This window comes from Euleptes europaea, chromosome 6, assembly GCF_029931775.1.
Source record: "Euleptes europaea isolate rEulEur1 chromosome 6, rEulEur1.hap1, whole genome shotgun sequence".
Classification (NCBI taxonomy): domain Eukaryota; kingdom Metazoa; phylum Chordata; class Lepidosauria; order Squamata; family Sphaerodactylidae; genus Euleptes; species Euleptes europaea.
The window spans coordinates 69360648-69382774 of NC_079317.1; the positions used below are offsets into that span (position 1 = coordinate 69360648).

Genomic DNA, 22127 nt, shown 5'->3' on the forward strand with positions numbered 1-22127 from the left:
GGGGGGGGGGGCAGGATATTCCACAGGTGAAACCTGCGTAAATGGGGGCCCACGAGGGAAGTGAAGAAAACAGAGAAGTGACTGAGAAAAGAAAACAGAAAAGAAAACAGAGAATTGAAGAAAATAGAAAACAGAGAAGTAGAGTGAACAGAGAAGTGACCCTGCTTCCCAGTGGATAAATCGCCATGAGAACTCTGCAGCAATATCGCTTTTGCTTCCTTCTCCCTCCCACTGCTGCACTCCACCGCTGCGTTTGTATATGAACATTGTTGTTTATTAGCATGTTGTATTCCCTTTTTTGTGGGGTATTTTTTGTAAATTTCAGGTCCCAATAAGAACTGCATGTGTGCATTTTGTGTGGCTGTTTATGCTTCTTTGTTCCTTGGCTATTTACAAACAAAACATTTAAATAGCTACCTTTCTACCAGTAGGACAGGCGAGCCACAGGGGGCCACGGTCAGAAAAAGGTTAGGAATCACTGGGCTAAATTATATAGACAACTCTGGCCATAACCTCCTGACCTTCCAAACCAATCACAGGACTGACTTCATGGAATTTTATAGGGTAAGAGTGAGCTCCCCCCCCTCCCGTACCAGATTTGTAGCTGGATTGTGAACTAATTACCGTAACAGGCTCTCGGGATGATCTTGAGGAGTAACTGTCAGGGTGAGGGGGAGTTGGCTGACACCTGCAAAGCTGTCAGAGTGCCGGAAGATGAGAGTTTAGCTGGAATTTTTCCTCTAACGGCTTCTCTCTTGCCAACCTTGCCTCTGTGTGGCCTGGGTTGCTGTTTGTTCATCTGCACAGGGGCCAGTTTGATATAGTCGATGGGGCATAGTGGACAAAACTTGATCGTGGAAAAAGAAGGTAAAAGGTGGAAGAACTAGACGTTCTCAGTTTCTCTTTCCCCCAGCAGTTTGGACCCCCCCCCCTCCAAACTCACAAGTATGTTTATGGGTGAAAAGCTGAAATTTACAGTATATTAAGTACTTGGCTTGATGCTCAATTCACTGTTTGTGCAGTGTTGGGCAGAAATGCCAGGTTACAAATACTCCGATCCTATACAAAGGTAAGCACACCTTAGTCCTTTGATCTCAGAGAGCTTTAATATGCTTAATTCTGGGCTGCATAACTTGGTATGTTTTGCTTCTGAGTAAACACAATGCTACATGCTTCAGAGCATAAAATTTCTACCAGTATTTTACCTATGTTCTTGCTTTATAGGTTAAGGAAGCGTAACAGAGGAGAAGATGAAGTATCTTTTGATCACTATTGCCTTTGTAGCTTTGTTCTACCCTTCTGGTAGGTATGCTGGTGTTTCAATAAAATAAATAATATCTTGCAAAACTACATCAGGATACTGAGAAGAGGCATGGTAGAGGTGCTCCAGACTTGTTCTGGAGTATTTGAGGGCTTGGATAGCAATTGACGCTATCTGGATGTCTCGATTCCAATTCAAGAATGAAAGATCTGTGAATGGTCATTCAACTGCAGAGGAGAAAGGCGTTTTGTGTAGTAGGTTTTCTCTTGCATTGGATCATCAGGAGTTTTGTTCTATGGAAAATACTTAGGGGAGAAAAATGACACTGTAACCTCCTCTATCTAGATCAAGTGATATGGTATCAGGAGCTCTGTGATATCAGGAGCTCTGCCTCTTCAGTGTAACAAATCACACTTGGAGGCAGTGCTGTAGAGCAATTATTACTCCTAGGATCAGGATTCTTTATTTCTGCCCTACCAGGATGCGTGTTGAAAGCAGTTTGACAGTTGTTTTATTTCAGGAATGCAGTGAGCCTACATTTCACTATCCTCTTTTCTCTTATTTAGAAAGTGCCATAACATGTTATGACTGTAGTCATACTTCCAGTCCATGCAAAATTGCGGAGACTTGTTCAGCAGAGTTTGATTCTTGCGTCTGGGTCAAATCGGGTATGACCACTTCTTTACATTACACATCGTTATTTTTAGATATGTGCAAGTAAAATACTTACATGATTGTCTTGTAATTTATATGTTGGCTTTATGCACCTGTGTTCTTGTCATGTATGTTGCTTAGTATTGCCACTGAAGTGAGATTATTCTCTGTGTAGCCGGGTGGATTTGATTTAAATCAAATTAATTTAAATCACTAGTCATTCAATAAGATTTGAATTAAATCATGTTTTTTATAGAAAGACTAATTCTTACTGGTATAATCTTAATATTTTCAACCAGATGAAGGTTTCATTTTTTTAATAATAAATTTTCAGAGTAGTTTCTACAGTTATATCAAAAATTTCTGATCAGGTTATACTACTAGAAATTATGAGGAACTTCCTTGAAATATTCCCAAACTGGGTCTCTTTTATGGCCTGCTGCCATTATAGGTTTTTTCTTTCGGGGAGACAATATTGTGATAAACCTCAGGCTATACACACAAATGTAATGGAATTTCAAAGGGGCTATATCTCCCAGCAGTCTTGGCCATGGAGAGGCTGGCCTTCCTTTTTCCAGAGGGGAGGAAGGAGGAGGAGAGATACAGTTGGTGGGCCTAGGCTGGAGCAGGCTGGCTGGAAGAACAGGCTGAGGAGGAGAAACAGGCTGGTGGAAAGCTGGAAAAGAGGACCCAAGGTCTGGAGTAGTGAACTTCAGGGATTCCTGCTGCAGGACTGAAGTTCTAGGTAGAGACTTTATCTCGCTCCTACAGTGCCCCTCCCCCTTATGGGAATCCTCATGGTGGGATGCTGGGGGACACTGTATAGTCATTGAGTCAACACTAACCCATCCCTTGTAGGGAAGTGTGTTACAGCTGTGCTTGCACTGTCTGCTGAGACCGCCTCATGGGCATCTTGTCCTGCAAGGCACAACTAGCAGCATAAGTGTTTGGTCAGCCATAGCAATGGTTGGGTGCTGGCCGACTCAGAAATGTGACTTTGATCCTGTTTATGGGGGTTACAGTGGCTTAACATTGTGCATATTTCCAAATGTCATCCTTCTCCCTGTCAGTGCTGTGTCTTGTGTACGGGAAACATTGCTAAGAACAGCAGAGGGAAGAGGAAGAATTGTTGAGCCCAGTATACATGCGGACTGTGTAGACGTTTGTATTAGTTCATACTTGAGGCAGGAAATTCCCCACCCTTGTTTTCCAGTATGGGCAGCATTGATCCCCATTTGGAGCGTAGCATCCAGTTAATTGTTTGTTACAAGAGGTGGAATAGGTATATGCGTTCTGAGCAGAATAGTGTTAGCAGTGTGGTGCAACCCTGTTTGTTCTTTTTGTTTATATTTATGCACAGTGCTTCCTTTTTGTGTAAACACTCATTTTTTTCTAAAGTTCTCATCACCAAAGTATCACCACCACCCCCTCCCCAGTGTGCCCCATCATCTGAGATATGGGTGTCCTGACTAGGATTTATGTAGTACTTAGGAGAGTTGAGACTAGTCTCCTAAACTGTGCTGTGACATTAAAACAGATGTACGGGGACAATTGTTAATTCAGTCCCAGTGAGGTCAGTAGGAGCCTTTAGACTCATCCTAGGGTTTTCACCAGTGTAAGCTGGCAGGATGTTCAAAAGTTGTGAAGGGGTTTAGAATGCTGACAGTGCCCTGTACATCCCTTAGCCTGCCCTGGGTGCTGCGATATCTCTCCTCTATATCAGCATCTGGTGCCACTTGACATTGGTGTGGTGCCAATACACCTCCATTTATAACCAGCATAAGGCTTAGTTTGTATCCTAAAAACTGCATTGTGAATAATGCTTAAAACAAACCCATTTAGATTAGATAAAAAGAGGACTCCAGTTGTCCTGTATTCTGCAGTCAGGGCAGTTTGGTCTCCTCAAGTGGTACCAGACCTTTGGTTCTGGTGTTGGCCAGGCTTGTGGGGGTGGGGCTGGAACTAGAAGCACTAGGCTTCTGCCTTGTGGATTGGTTGATCCAGCAAACCTCCCCTCTCAGCCCAGTAGGCTGAGAGGGAAGCGGCTACTCCCTGCGCCAAAATGTGGTGATGGCTGCCAACTTGGAAGGCTTTAAGAGGGGAGTGGACATGTTCATGGAAGAAAGGGGTATTCATGGCTATTAGTTAAAATGGATACTAGTCATGATGCACACCTATTATCTCCAGGATCAGAGGAGCATGTCTATTATCTTGGGTGCTGTTGAACACAGGCATGATGGTGCTGCAGTCGTCTTGTTTGGGGGCTTCCTAAAGGCACCTGGTTGGCCACTGTGTGAACAGACTGCTGATCTTGATGGGTCTTGGTCTGATCCAGCAGGGCTTTTCTTATGTTCTTATGTTCAGCTCCACCTGCTCTGGAAGCAGCACCTGGGACTCATTTTGTCCTGGTGGAATGCTCTCCCAAATAACATCAGGGCCCTGTGGGACTTCAAAGAGTTCCACGTGGCCTGAAAGACAGCTATTCCACCAGGCCTATGGGTGAGGGCGGCCACAGGTTGTCATCTTTTGCTGGCCTCCCTACCTCCCCGCCCTGTTTTATTATACAGAACTGATCTGAATTTTTTCAACAACAGGTTTACTGATGTTATCCCATTGATATGTAAAATTTATTGTAAATAAATAAATATTTTATTTGTAGACAGCCAAAGACGTTTACAAGGCATATTCGACTATAAAACGAGAAGATTATACAATAAAGATAAAATGCAAAATGCCATATAAATTATGATACAATACAATATAATTAAAGTATATCCTAGCTGGCCATCAGTTCTGGCTAGTTACATTCTTTGGCACCAGTTTGGCTCTTATCTTTCTAGCTGCTAGAGCGAGACGTGACAGCCTTTAAGTAATAAATGAGTTGGTATCTGACAATAAAAATACTAATCTATTAAAGTCAAGAAATGAGTTTAACCCATTTAATTTCCCCCCCATAAAATTTATTGTTGTTATTTTAATGTTTTCATTATGAGATTGACTGTTTTTATCTTTTATGGTAATGTACTTGTTATAACCTGCCCTCAGCCTGGCCTTGGTTGGCAATTGAGGGCGGGTTAAAAATTTGAAAAATAAATCCTGCAAAGGATTGCGTCCACAGGGAGCCTCCTCTGACCAAGGAGGTAGAACACCGGCAGCAAGCCTGGCGCTGTGTCTCTGCTGGGTTATTTAGCCACAAGCCTGCTGCCTGTGCGGTTCCTGCTGGGTGGATACAGATCCAGATGGGCTTGTGGGCAGGACCTGGGGGGATAGAGGGAAATTCTGGTTGCGGAGCTCCCACCGCAGGCTCCTCAGGTGCAAGTTCCAGAACAGTTGGGCCAGGATATCAACCCTGCGGGGGCCTCCTGGAGTTCCCTGCTCTCCCCCGGGCCATGTTTCTGGCTCCCCAGGGTCCTCCTCTGAGGCTTCTGAGTGAGCGTTCAGAGCCAGCTCAGTGGGGGTCACGACACCGTAGTTGATCAGCTCTCTTTTTAATTAAGTAAAAACTGCCATGACTTTGCCTAATATTTTTTGTTTCTTGTTCTCTCTCTCTCTCTCTCTCACTTTAAGATGAACATGAAGAGTCCTATAGCTGCTGGAAATCTTCCCAATGTGAATTCAAAGATATCGAGGAACACTTTAATACTGGTTCCTTTTCGTATAAGTGCTGTCATTCAGACTTGTGTAATAGCGGTCCATAGCAGGCAGTATGATCATCATCCTCAGCATAGCATCTTTTCTGACCACATTGTTTATAATCTGAACAGAAAAAGTGACAGTTGTCTTGCTAATATAGAAAACAGCTTGAAACAATCTGAATTTGAGAGAGTAGTGGAAGAAAATTAGAGTGCTAAAATTGATGTGTTTGTTTTCCTTGCCATTATGTATTCAAATTTGCAAAGCCATTAGTTGCAAGACTTCGTAAACAGATGTGATAATAATAAAAAACATAACCTGCTTATTTGGAAAGCTCCTGAATTTGTAGGATTCTCAATTTCAGTCTCAAGCTTACCTATTTAAAATAGTTCATTACCATCAAATGGCTGCTGTACAGTGCCCACCCACATCCTGATTGGCAGCTACTGCCCTGGTGGAAAACCTTTCCTGGTACCTTGGGTTGAAAATGCTTGCTTCTCCACCTTGCAATGCTACGTAGAAGCCTTGTCTTGTTCTGGTAAGAGGTCTGAAGGGGGCTCCTTGGGCAGTTTTCCTAATCTCTGCTAAACCAGAAAAGGTATCCTGTGATTCACTGGACGACAAAGAGAGTTACACCAGTCCCATTGATAGTTATTTTTGTGTGTGATGTCTCCATATCTTATTGGGACACACTGGTGGTTTCCATACAGCTACAGGCTGGTGTGGTTTCCCCACTGCTGCTGTGGCTGCTGATACAGAATGTCAGCAGCGGGGCTTCCTTACAGCTGGTTTCCCTGTCCTAGTCCTCAACCAGTGGCCATTGCCCAATCCCCAGGGCCACCAGGGCTCTTTCATTACAAAAAAATACTGGCAAATAAATATCATTATATTAATGTAACATTATAAGACTATATGTAACAGGTTCACTGAGTTCCCAGTTTTCTTTTTTTAAAAACAGTAAGTCTCCAGCCCTTCTCATTGTGGAGTTATGCTTTTTTTCCTTATATACTTCAAAAAATGAAAGCTGGGAATTCAGAGAAGCTCTTACACGTAGTGTTATAATGTTATATCATTATAACAATATGCAATTGTTGATTTTTTTAAAAAAAAGACAAAGTCTCCCAGTAGTGGGGAGAGGAAATGTCTGCTGAAAGAACTGAGGCAGGGCAAACAGCAGCTAGGTGGGCAGGAAAATTCAAGGAAAATCCACACACACAGCAGCCACCCATGCTTTACTGCAATCTTTCCCAAAACTTTGCAGCAAAACAAATTTGAGAAGGATTGAAAAAAAAGCTGGGGAAAACCTGGGAGGTGCACAAATGCACCACAGTACTGTGGGGAAGCAGGAAAAAATCCTCACTTCTCAATGGCATTGAACCCAAGTGTTGGCCAAAATGCCCGGTTATGAATTGTTATATGGGTGAATTAGCAAATCAATAACCGGCAATGGGCATAATTTAAGCAGGGATGCAACCTTTGTATACCGGAGTCCATACCATAACCAGTAAATGAGGCAAAAGCAATGGAATTAGGTTTAAAGGGATTTTACTCAGATTATATTTTCACACACACATACAAAACTACACATATGCATCACACAACATACAGAGTCTACGAATCAAAGAGAGGAATATACAGACGTCTGCCCCATGTGGCAGGCGCTTTAATGACTGGGAAATACTGCACCTGTCCTGAAGCGGCGTTGTCCTGGGTTCCGTGTGGCTAAAGGAGGGAGGAGGTGTATGGATTCCCGTGGCTTAACCAGCGGGGCTGGGAAGCTGGGTGGTCTGACATTGCTGCCAAGACCAACAGAGTGACAGCAAGTAAGGAGGAGAAGACCTGAGGTACCTTATGGAAGGTGGGCCCCCCAGATAAACTGTTTCTGGGAGGGGGGTGATTGGATTACCCCGTGGTTCCCGGACTAAAACAAAAGGTGACAAAAGGATTAATGACTGGCTACCGGGGTTGGGAAAGGGGTCAATTTGGCAAACTATGCTATTTGCAGTGAATTGCACAATTCCAGGAGAAGGCAAGAGTCTCTTTTAGATGGGATTACTGCTCATACACAAAGAGGCACATCGCGATGTCCGGAGGCACGTTGCATCACATAGCCGGAGGAACTTTGTTTCATTGTTGTCTTAATGTCTTTCGATGGATCGTTAACCATTCTGATGAGGCAAGAGGAGGGGGGTTTGTTGATGGTGCGTGCGTACTGACAGCTCCCTGCGAGGTGGCTTCCACTGGAACGGGGATGCACAGGCAAACGGAGTCCTTTTGGTTCGCTGGAGGGGTTGACCTGGCCTCGGTTCCTTGGCTGCCGGCTTCGCTGGATGAAAGGAGCCTTCGTGTCAGTTTCACTTGCAGGTGCGAGAGCCTTCCCCATAGCATTTGGGACTCGGCGTGCATCTGGAGCAGTGAAGGCAAGTGTCTGTTTGGGATTGCCATGACCAGTCCGGGAGATGGGCAATCCATTTCGTAACAATCCCCCCCTTGTTGGCTTCAAGACATCAGTCAAGATGCCAACACCACGTTGCTTGCTTCTGTGGATCTTGCTTGAAGACTCAGGACCCAGTTTTGTGCAACTCAAGACAGTTGGGAACTACATTAAATAAAGGTAAAGGTCCCCTGTGCAAGAACCGGGTCATTCCTGACCCATGGGGTGATGTCACATCCCGACATTTTCAAGGCAGACTTTGTTTTGCGGGGTGGTTTGCCAGTGCCTTCCCCAGTCATCTTCCCTTTACCCCCAGCAAGCTGGGTACTCATTTCACCGACCTCGGAAGGATGGAAGGCTGAGTCAACCTTGAGCCGGCTACCTGAAACCAACTTCCGTTGGGATCGAACTCAGGTCGTGAGCAGAGCTTTTGACTGCAGTACTGCAGCTTAACACTCTGCGCCACGGGGAACTACATTACTATGCTAAAAAAAACATGCCAGATTAAAAAGGGACGGCCCACGCAACTCAGTACATCCTTAAGGGGTATATGTACTCTTAAATTTGCAAGCAGATTTCAAGACAGCTACATTGAATTGCTCAGTGCAGCAGGCACAATTCTACAAATAAGCATCAAATAAAACAAAATGTCAAATGCTAAACTTGATTTACATTTCTAAACTATGAGACTAAAATCAGTCACACACACACACACACACACACAGGCACTTAATGATCAAATATGTAAGGCATAAATAGTTCACAAAGAAAAAAACCTTGGGCAAGATTGCCTGTTGGAGAAAAAAATACTTTGTATACCTTAAAAGTTGAAGCATTAGGGAAAAAAACCCTAGACAACCCACTGGCATTCCGCTAAGATGCCTTAAGAAAAGGAAAACCATTACCCCCCGTTCAGTCCATGGCTGTTAAAAAACTCAGCATAAGGGTAAAGGTACAAAAAGCTTTGTTGTTCTTTGACTGGAGTTGGTTTCTTCCATGTCAAGCGAGTTTGCTCGGGCTGTGCTTTTGTACTTTCGCTCTTCCTGCTTCCCTTGCCTCCATCAGAGTTTGACATGGGAAGGTCAATCCGAGGGGGTGGGAGCTTATTTTACATATGTTGGCAAAGCATGATGGTTATAATACAATGGCGCAGAGGAATAAAATTCCTTTGGTTAAAACCTTTTTCTTTTCTGGCGCTTATAAGGTCAATCTCTTTTGATTATAAAACACACACCAAAAAAAATTGGAGGAAATTGTTTGTGGTTTGCTTTGAGTTAATAAATAAACCTTAAAGAACACCTAAATAGTGTGTGGCTCTAGTTACTTAAAACTAGGGTCATATGCTTGATTGGTTACTTCCTCCAGTGGTTTTAAACTGGGGCGCGATTAAATCTCAGTGGTTGTGACACAATAATGCTTATATATATTTATCACTAACATGAACATGGATTCTAGGTATAAACGATACACAGTGACTCAATGGGCAGTCCCTTTCAGTCTTTATTACATCAGGAAAACATATGGGGGATCACACCCCCCCTCCTCAGAGGGATGACTGAGGCGGCAGCAGTTGGATCAGTTGTCAAATGTCTTCTTTGGAGCATCCAGGTTTGACTGGAGAGGTTGGCAAAAGGGGAGCCCTGGATATACCGTATTCTTCGCTCCATAAGACACACTTTTTTCCTCCTCAAAAGTGAGGGGAAATGTCTGTGCGGCCCCGCCCGCCTCCCAGCTGGCCGTCGGGGTGGGGAACGCCGGCTCGCGCCGTCCTGACGCGCATGCGCGGCTCTGTGCGGCCCCACTTGCCACCCAGCTGGCCATCGGGGCGGGGAACGCGGGCTCACGCCATCCCAACGCGGACGCGCCCAGCCGGCATTCACTCCATAAGACAAGTTTTTAGAGGAGGAAAACAAGATTTTTTTCCTGTTTTCCTCCTCTAAAAACTAGGTGGGCCTTATGGTCAGGTGCGACCTATGGAGCAAAAAATATGGTAAATGTCAGCGCAGAGTCCCACTCTGCCTTCCGTGATTGATTGGCATGAAAGGGGAGGGAAGCCTGTGTGCATATATTGAATTAATAGAAGCAAGCAATGGCAATGGCTATGCAGTGCATGCTGGGTGGCTTTATTAATAAACATACAATAACAGTATCAAAAACCTTTAGACAGTGAAAGGGATGAGGTGACAAACTTTGTAAAGACTAAAACATGCAAGATCAACAGTAAAACACAAAATAGTCAAGCACTCGAGAAAAGGGAAATAAACTAAACCCATAATATTCGGTTTAGTGAGGGTTGCTTCTTTCCTGGTTCTCCTAAATTTAGCAGGTGGAGCATTAATGGCCACAGGCTGGAACAGGCAACCCAATATAAATATCTCGGAACGACAGTCCAGGCATCTGGCTCCAAGATGGCCCATAATACCCATGTAGCCAATTTGGGGGAACGATCAGCTCGATTTCCTCCGGACCAAAGGGGCACATTACATTCCAGAGGCACTTAAACTTTATCAGGTGAAAACCCTAGCACAAATGCTATATGGAACACAAGGTGTCCATTCTTTCAAGGTGTCACAAAGGATCAGTGGGAGAAGACCATTAGAGTTGAAGTTAATTTTTAGCCAGGGATTAATTGAGGACAGGACAATCCTTGCCTCGACCTTCACCATGCCAGTTTCTAAACGGATCAAAGCATTTGGAACACATCTTGGCAATTGTAGGGCAGCTCTAAGGAACTTGGATTGCACACGCTCAATGGGAGTAAGACAAGAGGGTGGAGAATCGAGTTGTGTTCCATATAGCATTTGTGTTAGGTTTTTCGCCTGAAAAAGTTTAAGGGCTGCTGGAATGTAATGAGCCCCTTTGTTCTGGAGGAAATTGATTATTAATTGAGCTGAACTTTCCCCCAAATTGGCTACATGGGTATTATGGGCTAACTTGGAGCCAGTTGCCCAGGGTGTCTTCTTAAATTTCCCCTCTAGCATAGTAGACGGTAAGGCTGCACATCTGGCCAGGGTAAAGGCCCTTCTGTAATTATTTATCTCTAATTAGTGGAGATAGGCTGCTGGAGCTAGGATGTATTTAGAACGGAGGGGTGCCATGAATAGAGGCGCCCTTGCTAAATCTGCTTGTCTCTCAATGTCTTTAATCCTTTGGAATATAATTAACTTAGCTTGTTCCCACCCTAACTGAAGTAGTGGTAAGGGTGTAAAACCCAAGTTATTTAATTTGTCTTCTATGGCTATCACCCATTTTGACCTAAAGGTGTCACAAAGGATCAGTGGGAGAAGACCATTAGGGTTGAAGTTAATTTTTAGCCAGAGATAAATCGAGGACAGGACAATATTTGCCTCCATCTTCACCATGCCAGTTTCTAAACAGATCAAAGCATTTGGAACACATCTTGGCAACTGTAGGGCAGCTCTAAGGAACTTGGGTTGCACACGCTCAATGGGAGTAAGACAAGAGGGTGGAGAATCGAGTTGTGTTCCATATAGCATTTGTGTTAGGGTTTTCGCCTGATAAAGTTTAAGTGCTACTGGAATGTAATGTGCCCCTTTGGTCCGGAGGAAATTGAGCTGATCTTTCCCCCAAATTGGCTACATGGGTATTATGGGCCAACATGAAGCCAGATGCCTGGATTGTCATTTCGAGATATTTATATTGGGTTGCTGCGTCACCGGCGTAGAGCAGTATATGTATAAGCAGTGGAAATAGGCTGCTGGTGCTAGGATGTCTTTAGAATGGAGGGGTGCCATGAATAGAGGCGCCCTTGCTAAATCTGCTTGTCTCTCAATGTCTTCAATCCTTTGGGATATAATTAACTTAGCTTGTTCCCACCCTAACTGAAGTAGTGCTAGGGGTGTAAAACGCAAGTTATTTAATTTGTCTTCTATGGCTTTCACCCATTTTGACCTAAAGGTGTCACAAAGGATCAGTGGGAGAAGACCATTAGGGTTGAAGTTAATTTTTAGCCAGAGATAAACCGAGGACAGGACAGTCCTTGCCTCTACCTTCACAGTTTCTAAACGCATCAAAGCATTTGGAACACATCTTGGCAATTGTAGGGCAGCTCTAAGGAACTTGGATTGCACACGCTCAATGGGAGAAAGACAGGGTGGAGAATCGAATTGTGTTCCATATAGCATTTGTGCTAGGGTTTTCACCTGATAAACGTTTAAATGCTGCTGGAATGTAATGTGCCCATTTGGTCCAGAGGAAATCGAGCTGATCATTTCCCCAAATTGGCTACATGGGTATTATGGGCCAACATGAAGCCAGATGCCTGGATTGTCGTTCCGAGATATTTATATTGGGTTACCTGTTCCAGCCTGTGGCCATTAATGCTCCACCTCCTATATTTAGGACATCTACCAAAGGCCATGACTTTTGTTTTATCGTAGTTGATCATCAAGCGTTCCTACTCGCTAAACGTTGCCACTCTCATAAGCGCCCTCCTTAGACCAACTGGGGTTCTTGAAAGAACTGCTGCGTCATCGGCATAGAATAGTATATGTATATGCCTGTCCGCCAGTTTAGGAGGACCTGCACATATGTATTCATGAATGTCCCTACATTTCTCCTGGCCAAACAGACCAAGTGACAACCAGTTCGATGGAACTGCATACTTGGACAGGACAATCCTTGCCTCCACCTTCACCGTGCCAGTTTCCAAATGGATCAAAGCATTCGGAACACATCTTGGCAACTGTAGGGCAGCTCTAAGGAACTTGGATTGCACACGCTCAATGGGAGTAGGACAAGAGGGTGGGAGTAGGACAAGAGGGTGGAGAATCGAGTTGTGTTCCATATAGCATTTGTGTTAGGGTTTTTGCCTGATAAAGTTTAAGTGCTGCTGGAATGTAATGTGCCCCTTTGTTCCGGAGGAAATTAATTATTAATCGAGCTGATCTTTCCCCCAAATTGGCTACATGGGGGATCTTTTCCCCAAATTGGCTACATTATGGGCCAACTTGGAGCCAGATGCCCAGGGTGTCTTCTTAAATTTCCCCTCTACCATAGCAAAAGGTAAGGCTGCACATCTGGGCAGGGTAAAGGCTCTTCTATAATTAATCTCTAAGTAGTGGAAATAGGCTGCTGGTGCTAGGATGTCTTTAGAATGGAAGGGTGCCATGAATAGAGGAGCCCTTGCTAAATCTGCTTGTCTCTCAATGTCTTTAATCCTTTGGGATATAATTAACTTAGCTTGTTCCCACCCTAACTGAAGTATTGCTAGGGGGGTAAAACCCAAGTTATTTAATTTGTCTTCTATGGCTATCACCCATTTTGACCTAAAGGTGTCACAAAGGATCAGTGGGAGAAGACCATTAGGGTTAAAGTTAATTTTTAGCCAGAGATAAATCGAGGACAGGACAATCCTTGCCTCCACCTTCACCATGCCTGTTTCTAAACGGATCAAAGCATTTGGAACATATCTTGGCAATTGTAGGGCAGCTCTAAGGAACTTGGATTGCACACACTCAATGGGAGAAAGACAAGAGGGTGGAGAATCGAGTTGTGTTCCATATAGCATTTGTGTTAGGGTTTTCGCCTGATAAAGTTTAAGTGCTGCTGGAATGTAATGTGCCCCTTTGGTCCGGAAGAAATTGATTATTAATTGAGCTGATCTTTCCCCCAAATTGGCTACATGGGTATTATGTGCCAAATTGGAGCCAGATGCCTGGATTGTCGTTCCGAGATATTTATATTGGGTTACCTGTTCCATGACTTTTGTTTTATCGTAGTTGATGATCAAGTGTTCTTTCTCGCAAAACGTTGCCACTCTCATAAGCGCCCTCCTTAGACCAACTGGGGTCTTGAAAGAATTGCCGCATCATCGGCGTAGAACAGTATATGTATATGCCTGTCCGCCAGTTTAGGAGGACCTGCACATATGTATTCATGAATGTCCCTACTTTTCTCCTGGCCAAACAGACCAAGTGACAACCAGTTTGATGGAACCGCATACTTGGACAGGACAATCCTTGCCTCCACCTTCACCATGCCAGTTTCCAAATGGATCAAAGCATTTGGAACACATCTTAGCGACTGTAGGGCAGCTCTAAGGAACTTGGATTGCACATGCTCAATGGGAGTAAGACAAGAGCGCGGAGAATTGAATTGTGTTCCATATAGAATTTGTGCTCGGGTTTTCGCCTGATAAAGTTTAAGTGCTGCTGGAATGTAATGTGCCCCTTTGGTCCGGAGGAAATCGAGCTGATCTTTCCCCCAAATTGGCTACATGGGTATTATGGGCTAACTTGGAGCCAGATGCCCAGGGTGTCTTCTTAAATTTCCCATCTAGCATAGCAGAAGGTAAGGCTGCACATCTGGGCAGGGTAAAGGCCCTTCTATAATTATTTATCTCTAAGTAGTGGAGATAGACTGCTGATTCTAGGATGTATTTAGAATGGAGGGGTGCCATGAATAGAGGCTCCCTTGCTAAATCTGCTTGTCTCTCAATGTCATAAGAATATAAGAAAGGCCCTGCTGGATCAGACCAAGGCCCATCAAGTCCAGCAGTCTGTTCACACAGTGGCCAACCAGGTGCCTTTAGGAAGCCACAAACAAGACGACTGCAGCAGCACCATCCTGCCTGTGTTCCACCGCACCCAAAATAATAGGCATGCTCCTCTGATACTGGAGAGAATAGGTATGCAGTATGACCAGTATCCATTCTAACTAATAGTCATGAATACCCCTCTCCTCCATGAATATGTCTACTCCCCTCTTAAAGCCCTCCAAGCTGGCAGCCATCACCACATCCTGGGGCAGGGAGTTCTACAATTTAACTATGCGTTGTGTGAAAAAATACAAAAATCGAATGTTTTTAATCCTTTGGGATATAATTAGCTTAGCTTGTTCCCACCCTAACTGAAGTCGTGCAAGGGGTGTAAAAACCCAAGTTATTTAATTTGTCTTCTACAGCTATCACCCATTTTGACCTAAAGGTGTCACAAAGGATCAGTGGGAGAAGACCATTAGTGTTGAAGGTAATTTTTAGCCAGAGATAAATCGAAGACAGGACAATCCTTGCCTCCACCTTCACCATGCCAGTTTCTAAACGTATCAAAGCATTTGGAACACAGCTTGGCAATTGTCGGGCAACTCTACAGAACTTGGATTGCACACGCTCAATGGGAGTAAGACAAGAGGGTGGAGAATCGAGTTGTGTTCCATATAGCATTTGTGTTAGGGTTTTCGCCTGATAAAGTTTAAGTGCTGCTGGAATGTAATGTGCCCCTTTGGTCCGGAGGAAATTGATTATTAATCGAGCTGATCTTTCCCCCAAATTGGCTACATGGGTATTATGGGCCAACTTGGAGCCAGATGCCCAGGGTGTCTTCTTAAATTTCCCCTCTTGCATAGCAGAAGGTAAGGCTGCACATCTGGCCAGGGTAAAGGCCCTTCTATAATTATTTATCTCTAAGCAGTGGAGATAGGCTGCTGGTGCTAGGATGTCTTTAGAATGGAGGGGTGCCATGAATAGAGGCACCCTTGCTAAATCTACTTGTCTCTCAATGTCTTCAATCCTTTGGGATATAATTAACTTAGCTTGCTCCCACCCAAACTGAAGTAGTGCTAGGGGTGTAAAACACAAGTTATTTAATTTGTCTTCTATGGCTTTCACCCATTTTGACCTAAAGGTGTCACAAAGGATCAGTGTGAGAAGACCATTAGGGTTGAAGTTAATTTTTAGCCAGAGATAAATCGAGGACAGGACAATCCTTGCCTTCACTTTCACTATGCCAGTTTCTAAATGGATAAAAGCATTTGGAACACAGCTTGGCAATTGTAGGCAGCTCTAAGGAACTTGGATTGCACACACTCAATGGGAGAAAGACAAGAGGGTGGAGAATTGAGTTGTGTTCCATATAGCATTTGTGTTAACAGTTTTCGCCTGATAAACGTTTAAGTGCTGCTGGAATGTAATGTGCCCCTTTGGTCCGGAGGAAATTGATTATTAATTGAGCTGATCTTTTCCCCAAATTGGCTACATTGGTATTATGGGCCAACTTGGAGCCAGATGCCTGGATTGTCGTTCCGAGATATTTATATTGGGTTACCTGTTCCAGCCTGTGGCCATTAATGCTCCACCTCCTATATTTAGGACGTCTACCAAAGGCCATGACTTTTGTTTTATCGTAGTTGATCATCAAGCGTTCCTTCTCGCAAAACGTTGCCACTCTCATAAGCGCCCTCCTTAGACCAACTGGGGTTCTTGGAAGAATTACCGTGCCATCGGCGTAGAACAGTATGTGTATATGGCTGTCCGCCAGTTTAGGAGGAGCTGCACATATGCATTCATGAATGTCCCTACTTTTCTCCTGGCCAAACAGACCAAGTGACAACTAGTTGGATGGAACCGCATACTTGGACAGACTTCATTGTACCAAAAAAGCAATAACCACATGCCAATGTTGAAAGTGTTAATGATCTATTCAAAAGAGTGGATGGATTGTAGAAGCACTCTGTGATTGGGGACCCTGAAACCATGGGAAATGTTTATTACCGTAAGAGAAGGAGAGTCAGGAAAAACAGGAATTGCGTTCCAGGTGGAAAACGCCCAATTAGGCTTTCATGCCAAATGAAGGGCAGGATTTCTAATTTTGAGGGCAGGATTCCTAATTTTGGATGGGGGGGGGGGAGGTTTTCACCTAAGCAGGCAGAAGGTTTAAAAGGTGGAATCTTCCTTTATTCTTTGTTCAAATACTTTGCCCAGATGCTGTGATCTAAGCTGGGACCCACTCTCCTCTGCACATGGCCAGTAGGGAGTTTGGGGATATGTTTGCTCCATCTAAGATAACTGTCTTGTAATGTAACTTAGCTAGACTTATGTTCCATTTTTCTTTCCTCTGTATCTACTAGGCTAGACTGCTATTTTCCATGTATGTGTTCTCGTTTAATCTTTAGTAATAAAGCTTCTTTCCTTCTAAGAAAGCAGACTGTGACTTAAATCCTATTCACACGCTGAAGACCACTCATACAAGCTATGGACTTGCATGCCGGGGGGGTGGGGGGGAGCAAAAGTAATTGGATTCTCTGCCCATTGTACTTGCTCAGAGGCAGCCTTACAAGGGTATTCTCAAGGCATTGGTTATGTGAGAGGGTGGGTATTATATCGTAGGGTGGTGGCACTGAAGAGGAACATGCTTTTACATGCAGGGAAACCTGCAACCATACACATGAGAACGCCCACGCTGGGTTTGTTACAAGCCCGACATATCCGTTTTCGCGATACCCTTTTACGCCCAGGGGTCTGGTCCAGAAGTGTGATTAAGCATGGAGTCCTGTTTTTGCCAACAAATTGCACCCGCTAGATCAGGACAAATGCATCTTCTAGTCCTGCAGGGCTGTGATATCTTCAGAGTTTCTTTTTACATAATAAATTAGGTTGTAGTTACAGTTATGAACCATTTAACCATTCTGATAAATTTTAAGTAAATACATGTTTCCTGAACACTACATGGATTTTTATAATAATGTTTCTCTAAAAATAGAGAGAAAAGACTCAAGACTGATCACATCAGGAATATGTGGTTTGTGTGTGTGTGTTAAGTGCCGTCAAGTCGCTTCCGACTCATGGCGACCCTATGAATGAAAGTCCTCCAAAATGTATGTGGTTTAATGGTATATAATGTAAAGCGTGGGTGGGATATAGTATTCTACAGTGATTTTATACATTTAAAGTAGAGAGAAATGATATAGAAGAGAAGCAGTGGGGACACAGATGGTTAAACAGTAATGGCAAATGATCATACTGGAAATTCCAATAGATCTCTGCGCTTAGATTTTGAAATAGTTAAAAAAACAACAACACCTGTCTCATGACTTGCCGTTGTGGATGAGCTTTGGTAGTGGTATATCATGGTTTGATAAAACTCTTTGTAAGTAAATACTGCTAACAGTAACGGGGCTCAGATTTTTACCAGGTTTCACAAGGTAGTTTTTTTTAGCAGATTTACTCAATACACAATACATCAGAAGAACTCTTCTGAATCTAGTCCAATACACTGTTTTCCACAGCACCCAAAGAAGGCATGCAGCACAAGGTTAGCTTATCATGGTTAGTAGCCATTGGTAGACTTTGTCTCTGTTCTAAGTCAACTACCCATCTCCAGTGGGATCTCTACTTTCTCCACACTATAATTTTGTAAACCACAATCACATCTTTCTCTTCCTCTTCCCCTGGCATCTTTTTTTTTTAACTGAAAAGCTCTACACTCCTTTCCTTAGAGATGTACTTCCCCTTAATCATGTTGGTTGCTATTTTCTGACCTTGTCGTGCTCTACAATAGCCTTTTTGAGGGTAAACATGACTGTACATAATATTCCAACTGTTGAGTACTCCACAGGCAAGGAGTAGGTTGTGGAACACCTACACCCCCAAGCATTTGATAAATCAGTCAAATAGTAAGGAGTATGTACCTCCATTAAGACCCTTGACTGGCATTCTGGGAGATGCTAGAAATACCTACCTAGCTCACAAAGCAGGAAACCGTAGTTGATGTGACTTTAGACTAGGATCGGAGGGACCCAGGTTCAGATTTCCCTCTCTGCTGTGAAGATTGCTGAGTGACCATGGGCCAGTCATTCTCTCTTAGCCCAATCTACCTCACAGGGTTGTTGTGATGATAAAATGGAGGAGGGGACAATGATGTCTGCTGGCCTAAGCTCCTTGGAGGAAGGGTGGGATCAAAAGACAGTAAATAACTAAATATGGCACAGTGACATTGAATATTGTTGAAAGAAATTTTGACCCCTATTTGTCTGTTGTATTTGCAGAAGGTTTTTCACAGTGGGCAAGAGTATTCCAGAATGTGATCTTTCACGATCCTTCACTTGTAATGCTGAGGTGCTACAATATCTTCTCCTCTTTCCCACCACATTCTCCTCTTATATGAGGAGCAGTCAGTCTCTCTCCCAGGAAACCCTGGAATCGAAACCTCTACAGTTGAGGGCGGGGTAAAAATGTTTGCATTGCAATCCTCGATAGCCGACGTTCTTCCTTCATTGCCGTTACAAGCAAGAGGACTGAAATGCCCTCTGTCCTTCTCTAAGATGGGGTTTGATGGCCCAGTATTCTACTAAACAGGTGTGTATGTGCGTAGTCTGCCATCTGGAACATGCCTCAGCGCCACTCTGGATCTAAAATACCTAATTTCCAACGTTTGCTGGAGGTGGGTTGGGTTGTGATGCCACTCCATGAGCTGGCAGAGCTCTAAAGCCTGACCGGGACTCTCCTGCCAACGAAGAAGTAAATGGATGCAATGCCAATGGCAAAAGTAGTCTTGGCTCCGGAACGCCTATTCCTATTGCAGCCGCCGCCTCCGCCTCCGCTAGATTTTGAACCAATCAAGAAATGCCTCGTTTGGCCAGTAGCAAGCTCCTCTGTATAAATTCCCTGGGTTGCAGCCGTGTGAAGTGCTAATTTCTGGAGGGTGCGATTCTGTGTAGGGTAAGTGAATTCTTGCTTCCCCCCCCCCCCCCGGTAGAATGTATAGATACCTTGGAACGTATCAATATACATTCTAATACACCCACTGACTTGGCTTTCCGCAGACTATGCAAAAATGAATTATTGAAGAGGGCTTTTCTACATAGGCAGTAGGGTAGCACTGTACAAAATGCTTCACAAAGTTACTTGGATAAATTTTTGGGGACTGTGGTATAGTTTACTGTGTATAGCTTGCTCTGGGTTGGATTCCTATTGTGTAATCATTTAATGTGTCATGTTAATACTTATGCTTTGCTTCAGTTCTGTTTTTTGAACTTGTATGCAGTTGTCGTTAGGTGTTTGATGCCGCATGCCTGCAACATTTCTTTCATGATCTGGGACATGAAGGTGGTTCCCAAATCCCAAATCTGTCACCATCTCTTCTGGAAAACCTAGCCTCGCAGAAACTGTCAACAACACATTGGCTATGGTCTTTGCCTCTATATCCCTCAGTGGTATTGCTTCAGGGTAATTTGTGGGGTAGTCCACAATAGTCAAGAGGTACTTGTTTCCTCTTCTAGTTACTCTGGATATTGGCCCAACAATGTCCACTCCGATCTTGGAAAATGCTTTGGTCACGACTAAGGGTTGCAAGAGTCCCTTAGTCTTTTCCTGAGATTTGCCCACCAGCTGGCATGCTTCACAAGTCTTGACGAAGGCTCTAATGTCCTTTCCAATGTGTGTGTGTGAAGTGCCGTCAAGTCTCAGCCGACTTATGGCGACCCCTTTTGGGGTTTTCATGGCAAGAGACTAACAGAGGTGGTTTGCCAGTGCCTTCCTCTGCACAGCAACCCCGGTATTCCTTGCCAATACTTGGCCAATAAAATCTTTCCTGTACCCTGTCTCTTGTTTTGTTGATGTCTAAATGAGCAGCTACTGCTGTCTCATGAGCTAGCTGTCATATCTGTAGCCTGTACTTTTTGGAATGACTAGCTACGTTCTTTTCTCCCAGAGCACAGCACACTTTTGTCTCCTAGCTACTCTATACAGTCTTTGGTTTTTAATTGTGAAGGTGCAGGGCTTCTCCACAGTCACTTCATCTGGAGAGTTTTCTGCTTTCTGCCACAGTTCTGTCAAAGAATTATCCTGTCTCTGTTCTGTTAAAAACTCTGTGGCATGGATTCCTTCTATCAGTTCGTCTGCATCACTTTCCCTGGGCTCTGCTTGAGAAAGTGATGCAGAGGAACCGATACAAGGAGTCTATGCCACAGAGTTTTTAGTAGAACAGAGACAGGATGATTCCTTGACAGGACTGTGGCAGAAAGCGGAAAACTCTCCAGGTGACGTGACCATGGAGAATTCCTGCACCGTCACAATTAAAAGCCAGAGACTGTGGGCACTTTCACACAGCCCAAAGAATGCACTTTCAGTCCACTTTCACTGCACCTTAACGATCACTTGCAAGTGGATTTTGCCAGTTCACACAGTGAAATCCACCTTCAAAGTGCATTGAAAGTGCATTCTTTGGGCTGTGTGAAAGTGCCCTCAGGCTCCACATCATTTATCACATTACTGTCTGAAATCCTGAGTTTCAGTGTATTGGTAGTAATGCCATTTTTCAGTATTTTGAACACTTGATCTGGCAAAGCATTACATGGGAACACTGTAGTAAATGTTGAAAGCTGGACTCTAAACACAGGGCAGTGCTAAGGTAGAAATTCTGCGTCTAATCCAATTTTTGTGTGGAGAATTGCTGAATTATGTAATCAGAATAATACAAGCTAGAGGCCTGTGAAGAATCGGGGCAGTTTGGAAACCCCACCCCATCCCTAGATCCCCATTTAGTTACCTAGAGCCAGAGTGATGTAGTGGTTAAAGTGTTGGACTAGGATCTGGGAGACCCAGGTTTGAATTCCCGCTCTGCCATGGAAACTTGCTGGGTGGCCTTGGGCCAGTCACACTCTTTCAAGCCAACCTACCTCACAGGGTTGTTAGGAGGATAAAGTGGAGGAGAGGAGAATGATGTAAGCCACTTGGAGTCCCCAGTGGGAAGAAAAGTGGGATATAAATAAGTAAATAGATTTCTGCCTCAAGAGTTCTCTACGTTTTCAGGGCCTTGAATTAAGCTGTTTTCCTCCTCTTCTGATCCCCCACCTTAACTGAAGCTTGGCTACTCTTTCAGCATTCCATCCGCTGTGGAACCACTTCCCGTTTATAACAGTTCCCCCCACCGTTGGTTAATTTAATCATATTTTCCTGCGTATTTGCAGAGTCTTCAGAACACGTAGAGATCCCTTCCTTGGTGTGGTAATAGAACCAGATTTAGACCCGGGTAGGTTCAAGTCAGTCCCCGGTAACACACACAAAAGGAAGGGGGGGAAAAGCTTTATTGAAGAAATTCAAGAAAAGTTCTTAAAAGCAGAGCATACAGCTGAGTGGAGTTAAATTGCACTTTAAATAACAAAAGGCTAACTCGGTTCTTGTAGGCTATCCGGGCTGTGTGACCGTGGTCTTGGTATTTTCTTTCCTGACGTTTCGCCAGCAGTTGTGGCAGGCATCTTCAGAGGAGTAACACTGAAGGACAGTGTCTGGTCACACAGCCCGGATAGCCAACAAGAACTGATGAACTCTGACCGTGAAAGCCTTCAATAATATTTTAAAAGGCTAACTGCCTTTTTCTTCTTATCCAAATGGCAGCAGTGTTGGTTCTT

At 44.0% G+C, this 22127-nt stretch overlaps 1 protein-coding gene across 1 annotated transcript; it reads left to right on the top strand.

Annotated features, from left to right (window-relative positions):
- Positions 1-1250: 1250 nt before the first annotated feature.
- Positions 1251-5613, top strand: LOC130479812 (CD59 glycoprotein-like). The gene is made up of 3 exons (XM_056852254.1): positions 1251-1302; positions 1828-1929; positions 5483-5613. Exons 1-3 carry the CDS (start codon positions 1251-1253, stop codon positions 5611-5613), a joined length of 285 nt encoding a protein of 94 aa, XP_056708232.1.
- The last annotated feature ends 16514 nt before the right edge of the window (positions 5614-22127 follow it).